The sequence below is a fragment of the Rhodamnia argentea genome, chromosome 9, assembly GCF_020921035.1.
Source record: "Rhodamnia argentea isolate NSW1041297 chromosome 9, ASM2092103v1, whole genome shotgun sequence".
Lineage (NCBI taxonomy): Eukaryota > Viridiplantae > Streptophyta > Magnoliopsida > Myrtales > Myrtaceae > Rhodamnia > Rhodamnia argentea.
This window is the reverse complement of record NC_063158.1, coordinates 5,032,748-5,047,366: the sequence shown is the minus strand read 5'-3', so window position 1 is coordinate 5,047,366 and position 14,619 is coordinate 5,032,748. Positions and strand designations below refer to the sequence as shown.

Below are 14,619 nucleotides of genomic sequence, written 5' to 3'. Positions count from 1 at the left end.
GAGAAGAAAGCTTCATGTGCGTTTCTAAAGGGTTTTAATCTACGTCTATGCCGACGAGCTATTAATCATCGCAATTGACGTTCGATCTCGAAGCAAATGTGTTTTTCAGACTTATGGGAAATTTTCTAAATTACAATGTATTCATATCTCTTAAAAATTGAATTCTCATCGATAGTCACGGGATATGAAGCGTGTGGAGAATACCTTATCCAAGGCATCACTTGTCACTAAACATATGGAAAAATGACACAAAAGTTTAGGGGTAAGCGGTTTTAAGGTCGATTCGGGTTTCATTTGGAACATGGAACTTATTCGTCAAAACCGATTCCTCAATTTTGGAACTTGAAGCCCACTCTACATACAATGGAACATAGAACCTACCACGTTACAAGTTCTAAGGTCGGTTCTAGGTTTCACGTGAATTCTTAATTGAACGATTAAAGTGAATCATCATATCTAATGACCATCATTTGTTGCTACAATTCAATTACCACAACCCATATTTAGACACACGAAAAAGATGAAATATTAATAAAATAAAAATCGCAATCATGGATATCATCGAAAGTAGAAGCTTAAACTAGTGGTTCTAAATTATACATTTTTCATCGGATACCATGGAAAATTGCAAGATCATGCAAAGACATAGAACAAAAAAACACAAAAAACTTATTCTAGGTTATAGGTTCCCAGAAACTTGGTACCTACCATGAGAACCGATTCTCTAGTTTTTGAAACATGGAACCTATCGTGCATACCTTTGAACCTAGAACCAAACCGATTCTCGCTTCTACCTGGAATCATGCTCTTCCCTGCAAATGGTCCCTGAATTTTCGTTCAATGCGCAATAAAGTCAATGAAATTTTAGTTTGCACAAGGCAGTCCCTGAAACTTCTGATAAATATGTACAGTTTAATTCTCTGAACTAGATAATATAGGGATTAAATTGAATCCGTAATCATACCATGTAGATCAGCAGCTGTTTAACCGTACGATGTGGATCCGACAGTCAACATCATTTTGGTCTTCAACAACCTCCAAAAAAGTTGCTCACCTGGTAACATCTGTTTTCAAGTTCTTCTGGATTGGGCCATGTAGTTCAAACATCAAACTAATCAATGTCGTTGACATGAACTTGCTTTGTCATGTCGGTTAAGGCCGTGATCCTCGCGCAAACACGTTTCCACCTGGAAAGAGAGGCTGCGCGTGATCACCTATCCGATGAGACTCGGTTCCAAATCCACAAACTGAGGTGATAAAAAGTGCTTTTGCCCCCATTTTTTGTTGTTGGGTTTGCGGATCAATTCATTCAGACAGGTTTTATCATGTGACTTTGTCTTCTCATTTGAAAATGAGCACCTGGTTTTGTCCTCACTGGTAGTTGAATTTCAAAAGGATAACGGATGAGGAATGGGGATAAGGTTGTGTACCCGTGTGCTTCAAGACATGTTCAGCACCGTGTTAAAGTAAACAGATTAGAAAATGAAGTTTTTCACTTTTTCTCTCTCTTTATCCAAATGCTTTGACAGCAGAAGAGAAGAGTCTCTGTCATTACAAGTACTAGACTCACACGCCCCGAACCTGCCGATAGCCGAGAACTTGCTTATTCAACTAAATGTCACGCGACGGCGAAGAAAAAGGTTTCAACTCTATACAAGTTAAACTAGTAGGGATTTTCTCTGCTTGCGTTGATGGCAATGATGTGCAGTCATGGCAGTGGTAGAATAGAAGTACTGTAACCATGAGTTGTGAGGCCTGTGACTGGTAGGTTTATTGCTAATTCTAGCTGTTGAACTTCTGTTCCGGTGTGCTTGTCGAAGCCTGCAACATCCAAGAAAAAACCCCAAGTTTACCTTTGTGTAACAGGTTGAGGTTATCCGGTGCTTGACTTGTAGATGTTTCTTGCCGAACAAATCATGTACATCTAAAAACTAGGAATTGACAAGGTGCGGCGAAGTCCAATGGGAAATGCAGAAATGGCGGCGGCGGATAAAGACAGGGTATCTCAAAAGATAGACACCGAAAGACTGGAGAAGAAAGGGAAATGAGAGACTCACACCAACTGATGTAACAAAATTGCAGACAGCGCATTTGACCGACCGTGCTCCGTATTGATACATCAGGAGCATCCTGCAGTTCCCGCAGTTGACATGTGCCACCTGGTTTGCTGTTGCATTACCCATTTGGAGTGAGATGAGACCCTCAATAAGCATTACAGATCAAAATGAGCATTTTGAACATTCCGTTTCAACAGATTGGAGAATCGAAGTTCAAAAACAAGGGGAACTCAACATGTGATGACATTTAGAATTCATAGATGATCGATACCTTCCAAGGCTAGGTTGACCGTGTGACAACAGGAGCACTGTACGCTTGTCGCTCCTCGGATGTACATGAGTAAGGTGTGGCAGCCTCCGCATACCAACTGGGCCATTTCGGTGCCTGTCATGACTCAAGCATGAACAGACACTAATTTGTTATTCCAGACTTCCAGTTGCTTCGCATAATTGAGAGGATTAATTGATTACAGTTTATATTTACAAATTTTGAAGCTGCTAGCCGAGAAAGGTACCTGGAGGAGGAACTGCAGTGACCGCATTGCAAACTGCGCAGCAAACGGAGGTCGCTCCTGCAGGATAAAGCAAGAGATTCCTACACCCAGAACAGACAAGCTGGCTCTGTGTACCTGAACACCAACAAAGTGCATTCGGATTGGCATTAATGTGTCATTGAAGCGTTAGTGTCTCCAGAAACAAACAGTGCCTGTAACTATATATGGTTAAGCAGAAAGGTAAGACTTTTTCTGACGATCAGACAGATCAGCGAGCGATTAGTCCTGAACTTATGAAAGTGAAGCTGGAGGTTTCTTGACCAGATTTTCTATTAAAAAACAAAAGGGAATTTCAGCAGTCTTCCTCAGCTAATTGCTTATCCTCAACCTCTGTCATGTTCTCCCAAACTCTGCAATTTTAGTTATCCTGCATTTAGCAATAGATTCATTGTCCTTCCAATAATTAATTGGACAAGTGAAGTGAACAGGAGAAGAACATAAATAGTATGCTTCAGTGCCACTCTAATTATCCCTTTAGCATTTTTCTATCCTAAGAGGCCATCCTCTAAACTCCATTTTATGAAAAACCAATTGAAGGGCATGCTCAGTCTTCCCAAGATCGAAAAGGGAGCTAAAGAATCAGAAGGTACCGTTCACAGGCGGCGGAGTATAAGGTGGCGGCGGAGTCGGATACGGAGCAAGAGGAACCGGCATTGCGTCGACCCTGCAGAGTTGGGATTGCCTTCTTCAAAGCTCTCAAAATTCTGAAATCTCAAACTCAGAGTACGCTCCTCTCTCTCCCATCACATCTGTATCTGGCAGACAACATATATAGCAAGGCACGATGCATTAGTAGAGACTCGGTTTTCCCAAGGGAAAATGGGAAGAAGCTTGTAGAAAGCAAAGAAATCAGAGCAACAGAAGCTCAACAAGATGTCAGATTATTTGTCAAAGAACAGATTTTTTACTACCAAATGGAAGAGTAAGCTTCGATCTCTGCCTAAACTACTCGGCCATTTTCTAGAGGGATGGATGTGTCGCACACCTCAGATTGATAGATGCTTCAAAAAGCCAAAGCCAAGGAAAATTCAGTGACCATTATGAAGTGGGGGCACGAACATACCTCTCCAGGTTGCAGGTGAAGTGGAGAGAGAGAGAGAGAGAGAGAGAGAGAGAGAGAGAGAGAGGGGTGGGGGCAATGAATGAGAGTGAGAAAAATGGTGTTAAAAGGAGCGATTTTTAACTGTCTTTTATAGGGTCGGGTTGTCCAAACTTCCTAAGGCACACGACTAATCTTATGATCTAACATTCTCCAATCCCGCCCCCAACTGGCTTATTATCAAGGCACGAGGACCCCAAGAAAGATCTTAAGATTGTGTTTAGTCGCCCGGATTTCTAGTTCAGGACAAGAAAATTGCTTCCTAAGGCGCAAATTCTACGTGGGTTTCCAAAACCCACCTGCCTTCTCTTACCAGTTTCTTTCTTTTCCTTCCAAATCTGCAACCAAGCCTTCAACTCTTAGTTCCTCCCTTCTGGTAGAATTGGTAAATTAACTACCGATTTCCTTAACCGGTGGAGGCATATCAAGATCAACCTTTTTTTTTCCAAGAGACTCTCTGGGCCCCCCACAACCCCACCCTTCCCTCTCGCTGTTGTGGTTCCCATTGTCTCGCTACAGTTCGTACATGTGAGCGATGCCATTGGCCACACGCTCCTCTCCCCTCGGACGTCGAAGGGTCCCGACCAGCCCACGTCACGCGACAGACCGATCTCGCCCGTCGGTGGTATCCATCTCTGTGCCGTCTGCAACTGGATAGAGATGGCCAGTAGCTTTTTAGTTGCTGGTGGTCCTGCGTTATTCTCCTTATCTATCATCAAGTTTCTCGTTTTGCCTTTAGATGATTGCGAACGGAGATATTCTCCCGATATAGCGCATGGCCGAAAGGACCTAGGCGAAAATCAGGAAGTTTAGTGTTGGGATTCTTCTTGGGACGATGGTTGCCTCACCGTAAGTATCATGAACGAGGGTCGCTGCGACGAGACCGTCGAAAAATGTCCATGGTAAGAGAACATGCTCAGTGTAAGAGAAGATGGAAAGTTTTAAGCTATGCTAGTTTCCAGTTCAATTGATTCCTCGACTCTTTGTGCTTTGCCAGCTACTTAAAAGAAAAATGCCAGGCCCAAACACAGTACATGGTTCCCTCAGCAATGACTAGTACATCCATGCTTTTCCCGATTGATGAAACTTAAGGGTGAACGGCTTTCCGTATCGACGATCTTTTGACGGAATAGCCGGGTATCCGAATTGCACACTTTCCTTCAACTTCAGCCGCCTCCTGCAAAAGCAACACTCGATTATGAAGGTTTATGCTGACGCGGATTCCGGTCAAGATTAGGACTGACAGTTCGCTTTTCGGCATATCCATAGGATAAGATGAATCCGTATAGACCATCTGATTAAACAGTTGCGGCAGAGGGCAGTCCACCGCTATGCATCGCTCTCAAGGACCCTGAAAGGATCTTCACTGTCTTCGGTCATGCTTTTGCATTACCAATTCGCGAGCCATTCTCGACACCGAATAAAATATTCGTGCGTGCATGGAAAACAGTACCAGAATAATTCGACAGTTCTCACGAATTCTCAGATGCCATGCAATTAAAAAAACGCAATACAAATGTGTGTTCAAACATTCGCGCACACAGGCAGGCATGAGACGAGCAATGTTTCTATGAGTATATATGTGAAGAGTGTGCTTGAACATGAGGCTGGTATGAAAAGGGAAAAAAGAGACTAGAACAATGAGGCAGAGTGGGACAAGAGGGAGCTAATAATGAAAAAAGTCCAAGGATGGGCAGTGTGGCCTTCACAAGTTCAAGAAACACTACAGGAACCTCCATTAACAGGTCCATAGATAAGGGTGCAACGGGACCACAAGTCCTTTACTATTCTTGGCTGTTTTTCCGCGTTCCAAACTTTGATCCCAACTGGATATTCCAGCTATTGTTCCACGGTTGTCCAAGAATCCTTCCCTATATTGAGTTAGGGAGACTTATGTCATCACTCTGATGACACCCTTTAACCAATCTAAATGCATTTCCATAACACCCTTGCCGGAAAAAGTCTCGTAATGATAACCAAGGAGCACGTTTCCATGAAAAAACATGAGGAAAAGCATTCTGCATCGGGCATCCAAGATGCCGACTATACTTACCTTGAGTCCGTACTTCGGCATTTTTCGCACCACGGATGCAATGTTGCCTTTCTAGACAGAACAGACTGTTATGTGGCTCTTAGCAATGCCCTCCCGGTTGTTAACGGGCATTAATCACTGGTATAGACAAGAGAATATCAAAGTCAAGTGGATAAGTTTCGAGCCTAACCTTACCAGTCGGGCAGCCCTTATGATGCAAGCAGCATCAGCATCTGAAATTTGTGACTTTCCAACCAACTTGATCTGGTTGTCCAAACACACCTCCTCTTGGATATACATATCACACCACTTCTCTAGCTGACATTGGAATGACATCAGCAGGTGTTTTGGAGGAAGACCACCATCATGCACTTGAGAAAGGTCTATTAATGCAACCTTATCAATCAACCAACTTGACCTGTTAGGCAAAATAAACTAGAATTTGCAGGTTTGAGAGACCACCAAAATCCGTATATCATTTCAAAAGATGACAAGGACCTTCATCTCCCAGTCAAACATTAGCTTTCATCTCCACAGACTTGATGCAAAGAAGAATCCGTATATCCTTAGTATGAACTCGAGGTAATTTGACATTAGGCATATTCCCAAATTGAAAACAACATCTCTGTAGCAGCAAAATCAGCATACGTTTGGATGAACAACAATGAAAGAAAGCATCTTTTCAACAGACAAATTAAAACGATTTCGGAAATCACTTCCTCTTGTCCAGATATGCAGTGCCATTCCATCAGATGCAGACATGTCATGCTGTGGGAATCCCTAGATGCCTTGCAAATGTAAAGAATTAGCAAATCAATTTCCAGCCACAATTTGCTAGATTCCTAATATCAAGGTAATATGGAGAAGAGACTCATGGTCAGAGTCAAATATCACGCCCATTTTTTAAGCATTTCTGAGCAGTCTCAAAGAGTGCATCTCTAGACAGTTTCCCCCACCAAATGAGATCCAAAATTACGAAGTTAGCCCATGAAATTCTCTCACATTTAATTAACATGGTGTTTGGGTCGAAATGAAACCAAAGGCCAGTACTTCAGTATCCCAAATATCTGCTGCTTAAGCATTCAAATAACATTATAAAATGCTTAAGTCGTGTGCAGAGAGAAATAACGATACAATTGAGAACTCAAGGTGCGATCCACGACTATTAACACTAGTTCAAAATTGGGAGAGTGGAAACTGTTCTATCCATACCGACAAACACATGCGGAGGAAGATAATGCATAGTGCCTCAATTTTTTCTGCTCGGTTATCGCCATGTTGAAATGGAATTATGTCAGTCCATGCAGTTTATTGCTCCATCAAAAACCACAGATATTAGCAGCCTTCTCACTAGAGAGAACATTAGCACTCGGCTACTTGCAAATATTTTCTGCTTCCTCCATGAATCTCCTGTTCAATTTGCATTCAGATACCATTCTTATCCTATCCCTCTCAATGAAAGAATTCGGCGCGCGCGCCGACAGCTTAGGATTGATATTTTTCACCCCCCCCTCCACAACCACCTTAAGCACCAACATTGTCCCTGGGAGAGCCTCCTCAACATATTCAGAAGGCCAATGCATATTTTTTGTCTCCGATGTTACTCTTTCCTTCATTCTTCACCTCCAGCTAAGACATTGCTACACTTTCAATCACCATATCAAAAGGTTTCAACTTGAGGTACAGGCTTCGTCATCTGCATCGGCTGAGTGAATACCCGCCTTCCTGTACACTGGAAATCACACCCGACATCGATCTTAAACAGCTAGGTGATCCTACTAATAGAAATCAACCAGCAGCTCATTATACACGAGCCGACCAAAGAGACCCTTCAACTAAGTTGTCCGATGAAACAGCAATCTATGCAGGGAAACCAGCGATTCAGCTAACAACGCTTGACAAGAGGTGAATCACCAATAACTCGGGACCATCATCAATGCCGTGATCCCAATAGTATCAACACCACTCATTCGAGCCCAGCCTCCGACCAAACACCTCCACCGAAGATATCGAAACCGACGAGGCGACGGGTGATCGATTCCTTAAGCTGAAGTATCTGACTTTGTATCATCCAATGCAAACCCATAAAGGAAAACATTGCAAAATCGGTGAAGACTCTGAGAATCTCCGCACTTCGCCATGCTCCACTTCGCTTCACGATGCTTATCACATCGCGCATCTCAGAAGAGTGCTCGAAGATGCTAAACCACGACTGAACAAGAATGATTTTGCAGGAAATCCTACACTGTTGAGTCGGTCCATCATGACGAGCAGAGACCACACAGATGACGCAGTATCCACAGATTTATCAGAGCTTCAAAGCTTCCGACCAGGAAAAAAAAAACCCAAAACTTTAAAGCTTCTAAATGCCGCGGAGAGCTTGGGCTTGGGCTTGGGCTTGGTCTTGGGCTTGGTCTTGGGCTTGGGCTGAGCTTTTGCACATGTTATTTTTGTGCTGGGATTTGCCCAATGATAATGTACATTTGCCTTAGTTTCATCACCCCACTTTCATTGAATATCTTAATTCGGTAAATAACTTTAATTTTTTTCGTACGTGCATCGCATGTTATTGTTCCGGCATGGAAATTGTAAATTTCAATCTCCCGGCAGAAGCTATAATGCGATGTCGGTGGCCATGCCTACCAAGCCGCTATCGACAAGTTTGAAGCTAATAAGATAGTCGGTTATTCGATATCATTTTTTTTTTAATCGGGTGCCATAAACTTCAGATTCGATGTTAACTTGCGATGACATTACCATTCGATCCTCATAACCGACAAAATTATTTTTCTTTATATCGGTCAGATTCATATATGTGCACGATTTGACTCGCCCATCTGTACTTCTTATTCGTGGAAATAAGTGGAAGTTGTTGCTATCATGGGTACCTCTGGATAAGGTTAGAAGACTCAATACACATGCTACTTCCAATTATCATCCATGTTTTTTTCCCCACGCAGACATCGCGTGTTCACAAATACCGACACTTATGTCAATACGATTGGCATTATCCATCTCCATTAAAAATAATCTAAAACATGAACGTTAAAAACGGGTTTTTCGTTCTTTGCGATTCGAAGTCAAAACGTTGTTCTCTTCTTTAATTAGAGTTTAATAACTAAACGGCTCGCATGATACGAAGAATTAGGAACATGTCTTAATCAACGTTCCGATGCGGATGGGGGCGTGCTTGCCCCGAATATTCCAACGTAGGTCCACTCCATGTCCAAATCCAGAAACCAAGCATGGTAGATTAGGGATACCATCAACGAATTTGATCCCACTGGTTTAGGGAATTTAATAGATGGATTTAGGAGATTATCAGCAAGAATAATCTTATAAGCCCCTCTTTAAATAATCCCAGCAAATGTCACTAGCCAAGACCATATATTATATTGGGAAATGTTAGTCTTCTTCTCATAAAAGATTATGCTGAAGGTGTTGCTTGTTTTGCTTTCATCTGGGTCAGTTTGAGCTCGCCAGATAGCACATCCCCAGTTGAAAGCTTCATGAATAAATAATTACAGGCCAGACAAGCAAAGTTGTAATTTAATACATTATTGGATATTGATTATTCCTCTCGATGCCGGATTTTATTAGTTTTCCACTCCAGCAATAGCGACTCCCCGAAAGAGTTAAGGACCGGCCATCGTAGATCAGTTGAACTGGACCGGATAGCGCATCCAATTGGAGAATATTTGCATTTTGGTACCTAGTGATGTAGGCATCGTCGACCAAGCTAATCCTTGCCGGTTGGATTAAGATGAGGATTTATACTGGTAATGAAGGAATGGAGACTATTGTTTTTGTAGCTTAAGAAAAGAGTTGTTGTGGTTAATCTTTTATGCATCTGTCTCAACTCCTGTAGCTCCATTTAGCATGGGTTTTGCACGGGTGAGATACAGATATGCTGATGTGAATTGTAGGCTGATTCTTACGCACCGTTTGCATCTGTCAAGGCGTATAAAGACAAAAGGAATCAACATCAAGCAGTTAAGTTTGACTTTGAACGAGAAGAAAACTCTTCCTTTCAGCACCAAGCAGAGTCTATGTTCATGAGCATAAGTTACAGATCGTTGAACTGTAATATATACAGAATTTCAATATCACAAACAGATATCGGCGGAAGATTTACACACAACAGAATGCTTGAATAAATAGACATGGAAACAAGGATGATATATGCGTTTCCGATATACCCACAGGGACAGGTTGCGAAACAGTTAGGCTCAGGCTAGGTCCTTCTCTGTGGAAGTTTGACTAGGCTAAGCACCCGAGCAGAACCAGAACCCGAACCGGAACCACTGTCTCTTCTTCTTCTTTGTCGGTTTGGACTTGGAATCTCTCTTAGACACGTGATCAGCCATGTATTGTACAACCACCTGACGAACAGGATTTAAACAGGCGGAGCATTAGCCAAATGACCATCTAACAGAGAACCTAAAGAATTGAACTATGGAGTAATGAATCAGTACCTGAGCACCAAGCCTGGCTATTTCTCTTGGAGGCAATTCAAGAGGAGTCTCATAGGCTCTTAGAACTCTCAGCCTTAACAAGAACCTGAAAGAATCCGGCAGTTCTCTTATCTGATTGTTGCTTATGTCAAGTTCTTCAAGCATCTCAAGATTTCCTATCGATCTCGGTAGGGATCTCAGATCGGCAAAGTTGCTCCCGATATTCAGCTTCTCAAGGCTCACGGCAAAAGACAGGGTCTCAGGCACGGACTCTAGTTCATTGAAGCTGACGTCCAGTTCCCTTAAGTTGGAAAGATTGCTCATAGTTGTAGGCAACCCTTTGATTCGATTGTAATGCAAAGTGAGAACCTCCAAGGATTTGATCTTCCCGATCGCCTCTGGCAGGGCCTTGAGCTGGTTGAAGTCCAGCCTTAGCTCGATGAGGGATGAGCAAGAGCCGATCGTGTAAGGAAGCTCTTCAAGCTCATTGCTTTCCACATTTAGTGTCTGTAAAGAATTCAGATTCCCTAGGGAATCAGGCAAACGGGTCAGTTCGTTCGAGTTCAGATTGAGATTCACAAGGCTAGACAAGTTCCCAAAGGAATCGGGCAAGGACCGCAATCTGTTGGCTTGGAGATCGAGATCTTGGAGATTGATTAGCTCGCCAAACGATTCGGGAAGATTGATGAGCTGGTTGGAGTGCATGGATAGCTTCGTCAAGGCCCTTAGGTCGCTCATGGAGGACGGAAGAGCCATGATTCGGTTTTCTGATATGTCCAACTCAGTGACTTCAGATAATTTCCCAAGTGACATGGGAAGCCACTCGATTTGATCCATCAACTTCCCCTTGAGATCGAGGGTTTCGGCTCCGGTTTTTGCAGAGTTCTCAATGAGGGCAGCCACCTTCATTAGGCTCAATTTCTCAGAATCTCCCTTAGCTGTAAATGCAAGTTTAGATACTTCAGTCTTCAAACATGGATGCTGAACAACATATCAATGGAAAAATACGATCTTTCACATATCAAGATTCAATAATCATAACACTTCTGCAAGATCCTAAAAATCAATGAACGTGTGAAAATTGTGATTCGAGTTAGAATTTCTGCTTTTTCCCCTGTAATCCAGTAGCTTTTACAAGAAATCACATAAAGAACACTCAAAAGAAGCATGAATCGCAAAGAAAAAGCAAAACCCAGATGAGTAAACTAAGGGAAATGAACCGACTCGAACCTGTAGAGATCGTTGCTTTTGTGGAAGCAGTCTTCACCATCTTGATCAGACTCTCTTTCTCTGTTGCATCATCAACCTCGCTACGCGCAGAATTCTCACTCTCTCTCACAATCCTCTCAACTGGGTCCTCAAATCCCACATTTCTACGGTCACTGCGATCTCCGGAGACCAGCTCAGAAGCTCTCTGAATGAGCTCGTCAAAATTCTGAAACATCCTGTCCACTTCAACCAAGAACAGAGCCTCCTTCTTCTGCTCATGGCTCCGGAAAAAGACCACGTTCCTTCTCACTTCCTTCAGGACAGAGCAAACCTCGTCGGGGACGTCTTTGGGAAGCTCTTGTGTCGAGATCTCCTCGAGCTTCGCCCTCTCTTCGGAGTCCACAGTCTGGAGCACGGACGAAGCAGCTTCAACTTCCTCAATGGTGGGTCTTGGAGGGAGTGATCGGTAGATTCTCGCGATTTCATCGACGGAGGCAACGAGAGCAGGTGGTGGAGGATCTTGCTTCGGGATTACAGCCATTGGAGAAGCAAGATTCTCGCTTCGTAAGGAGAAGGATGCAAGGTTTCGGGATTGGAGACTCAGGAATGTACCTATTTATAAAAGAGCTTTGGCAGAGACTTTGTTTTTCAACCTCTCCCTCTTTTTTTTTATTTATTTATTTTAGTTTATCCTTAATTTAAATAAATCTAAAAAAGGAGAAAAAGAAAAAGCAAATCAAGGGTGTTTTGTCAAGGGAGACGATTGAACCTATGTATGATTTCCTAACAAGTTGATAAGTTTATTAATGAAATAATATAAGCTTTAACGTAGAATTTATTGGAAATATGGTGCATACTCTCCATATAAGAAAGCGCAAGGTCCCGCTCCTCGGTGAGCAGGCGGTAGGGGTGAGCATGGACCGGATGGGTAGGTCATGAATCTGGACCCCGAAACCATTCATATTATAACCGGTTCCAAATTTTTGAAATCTAAAACCAACCATGTTTGTCTTCGAACATATTTTGGAACCTAACCTATTTTTTTGGTCTAGTTCTAAGATCTACCCGAGAAACTATTTTTTTCTTTTTTTTTATTTCAATTTTTCCAGCAAAATAATATAAGTAGCAATGAAACGATTCAAAGTAAAAGATAAATAATAAAACTCACTATTCATCAAAAGTAACAATCCCTAATATGAGCAATATAAATTACAATCCAACAAAAACAAAGGAGGTGAGGCGAGGTGAGCGAGACTATGTTTTTTTTAATAGTTGTTAAAAATCGATTACAAAATCGATCCAATCTCTAGGTACTTGGAATCGAAAATCGGCCCGATTCCAACCGGTTCCCAAAATTTAGAACAGGTTCCGGTATCGGTTTGAATGGGAACCGGTTCACGAACCTATTTTTCCGGTGGTCTGATCCGAGTTTCGGGTAAACCTGGTCCTGTTGCACATCCCTAGCGGACGGGGGTCCACAGGGCGCCCCTGCAGGAGTCGCGAGATAGAGTCCCCAAGTCGCCATAGAGTTTTTATAATATAAGCCCATATTTTTTTAGCGTTCGGGCTTGAACCCATGACTAATTGTCGCTAAATATACTTTTTTTCGCTTGTTATTAAGTGATGTAACAGAGATATACGATGTGCTAATTATATTGAAATTATCTACTGGATATTACCCTAGTTTAAGGGTGAACAAGCCTAAATTTTGTGTCTAGATTTTTCTTTTTTGCTTGTACGTTCTAATTCGTTGTGGTTATGTGTTGACTCCTAATAAAATTACCACATTAAAAAAGAAAAACCAATAGCCTAATAGTCTAACAAGACTGTCATTATTTCTCACCCCACGGTGTTTCAATTAATGAGTGTTTTATGCAAAACACGCGGTGATGATATATGGATCTATGATTAGAAATAATTAACAGTAATGTCAAACTGTCAGGAAAGCATTCTCCTTAAGTTCACGGAATTTCAGGATTTTTCGTGTTTAAGCTTATCACTACACGTCCATTGGCATATATCATCGAAATGTGAAGGAAAATGCTTGCTTGCATATACCAGAGTGCATGCGCATGTACAACCCCTATAATTTCTTTTTGCCAAAAACCAAAAAAATTAAGAACATCAAAGTTAATAAAACTCCACGTAACATTCGCTTAATTCGAAAAGACCAGCATTTTTGTTGAGTGAACACATTACCCGCAAGGTGAGCAATTGGAGCCAATTCAACGCAGAAACTGAATCGAATCGGCCTCACCTAACCAATTTCAGATCAATCGTCAGTAATAATTTGTTCAATTTTCAGTTATGAACCGTTGAAAAACCAACCAAATAGGCCGGTTCCATGGTTGAATTGGTTTAGAATCCGTCTTAGACAACTTAAGTTTTTTCAAAATTAAAAATCAATAGACCCATAGGAATAATATATTATACCAATTATGCTATTTTTACGAAACCAAATCCGATTCTCGGGTGAAAAAAAGGAATAAGCTAGTCCGGTTTTAGGTTATTTCCAAGTATAATGAATTCAATTCCCATTCCAATTTTTCAGAACCATGATCTATGGAAAAGGTTTCGGGTTTTGATCTCGATTTCGACAAAACCAAATCAATTGAGATAAATTGCTTTACATCACGGCATGGGCGACATAGAAGATTAGGACAAGTACTTATTAGCCAATCAAAACAGGGGAAGAGAAACACAAATTATCCACATAATGGTTGGGTAAAGAAAGTACAAATTTTGACTTTTAAGCTTGGTGCTACGAAATATGTCGTCACTGATGAGAGTAGCAGAGCTGCTTGTTCTCAGCAGTGACGTCAAAAAAAGAATGATAAAAAGTCAGTTTAAAAGTCTCTGTTGAAGAAAAAACCTGAAAGAGAAAGTAAAAATAGAGAGGTTGAATTTCGGCGCTTTTCCAGTAACGACCAAAAGGTGGTCAATGTTCACCAAATAATGAATTGATTAATCCTCCATAAGACATTGATTAATCCTATACATGCTTATTGGTCTCCTGTCCCGTGAGTGAATTGTTCTGGAAAGTGTCCTTAACCGTTTTCGACCTTGGTAGGAATCCTACAAATAGGTCAGTCCTAAACCTTTTAACAATTTTTCAATTTATGTCTAAAAATTTCATTTTTGTTAGTTTAGTCATTAACCTCTTGACGATTTGCCGATTCAGTCATAAACCGTTTGAATATTTGCCAACTTAGTC

The 14,619-nt window shown here is 41.7% G+C and overlaps 2 protein-coding genes across 7 annotated transcripts; both read right to left on the bottom strand.

Moving 5' to 3' along the window:
- Positions 1–1,467: 1,467 nt before the first annotated feature.
- LOC115737099 (protein LOL1) lies at positions 1,468–3,825 on the bottom strand. 6 transcript variants are annotated; one of them, XM_030669076.2, is made up of 6 exons: positions 3,520–3,825; positions 3,202–3,360; positions 2,573–2,686; positions 2,329–2,442; positions 2,058–2,167; positions 1,468–1,821 (listed from the first exon to the last, which is right to left on the bottom strand). In XM_030669076.2, exons 2-6 carry the CDS (start codon positions 3,263–3,265, stop codon positions 1,783–1,785), a joined length of 441 nt encoding a protein of 146 aa, XP_030524936.1. In that variant the 5' UTR covers positions 3,266–3,360; positions 3,520–3,825; the 3' UTR covers positions 1,468–1,782. The 6 variants fall into 6 exon arrangements, with proteins under 6 accessions (XP_030524936.1, XP_048141762.1, XP_048141760.1 ...); XM_048285805.1 differs by having other exon boundaries at positions 3,202–3,366; positions 3,597–3,824; XM_048285803.1 differs by having other exon boundaries at positions 3,202–3,366; positions 3,520–3,823.
- Positions 3,826–9,752: 5,927 nt separating this feature from the next.
- LOC115736941 (plant intracellular Ras-group-related LRR protein 5-like) lies at positions 9,753–11,981 on the bottom strand. The gene is made up of 3 exons (XM_030668854.2): positions 11,427–11,981; positions 10,218–11,134; positions 9,753–10,124 (listed from the first exon to the last, which is right to left on the bottom strand). Exons 1-3 carry the CDS (start codon positions 11,944–11,946, stop codon positions 10,008–10,010), a joined length of 1,554 nt encoding a protein of 517 aa, XP_030524714.1. The 5' UTR covers positions 11,947–11,981; the 3' UTR covers positions 9,753–10,007.
- Positions 11,982–14,619: the final 2,638 nt, after the last annotated feature.

What these genes read in the sequence shown, in the direction of transcription:
- LOC115737099 (XM_030669076.2), bottom strand. Translation starts at nt 3,265, where the DNA reads ATGCCGGTTCCTCTTGCTCCGTATCCGACTCCGCCGCCACCTTATACT. An exon ending in TACTCCGCCGCCTGTGAACG is followed by an intron (nt 2,687 to 3,201) that starts GTACCTTCTGAT and finishes GTTGGTGTTCAG; the next exon opens with GTACACAGAGCCAGCTTGTC. An exon ending in CACTGCAGTTCCTCCTCCAG is followed by an intron (nt 2,443 to 2,572) that starts GTACCTTTCTCG and finishes GAGTCATGACAG; the next exon opens with GCACCGAAATGGCCCAGTTG.
- LOC115736941 (XM_030668854.2), bottom strand. Translation starts at nt 11,946, where the DNA reads ATGGCTGTAATCCCGAAGCAAGATCCTCCACCACCTGCTCTCGTTGCC. An exon ending in AAAAGCAACGATCTCTACAG is followed by an intron (nt 11,135 to 11,426) that starts GTTCGAGTCGGT and finishes TTGCATTTACAG; the next exon opens with CTAAGGGAGATTCTGAGAAA. An exon ending in TAGCCAGGCTTGGTGCTCAG is followed by an intron (nt 10,125 to 10,217) that starts GTACTGATTCAT and finishes CCTGTTCGTCAG; the next exon opens with GTGGTTGTACAATACATGGC.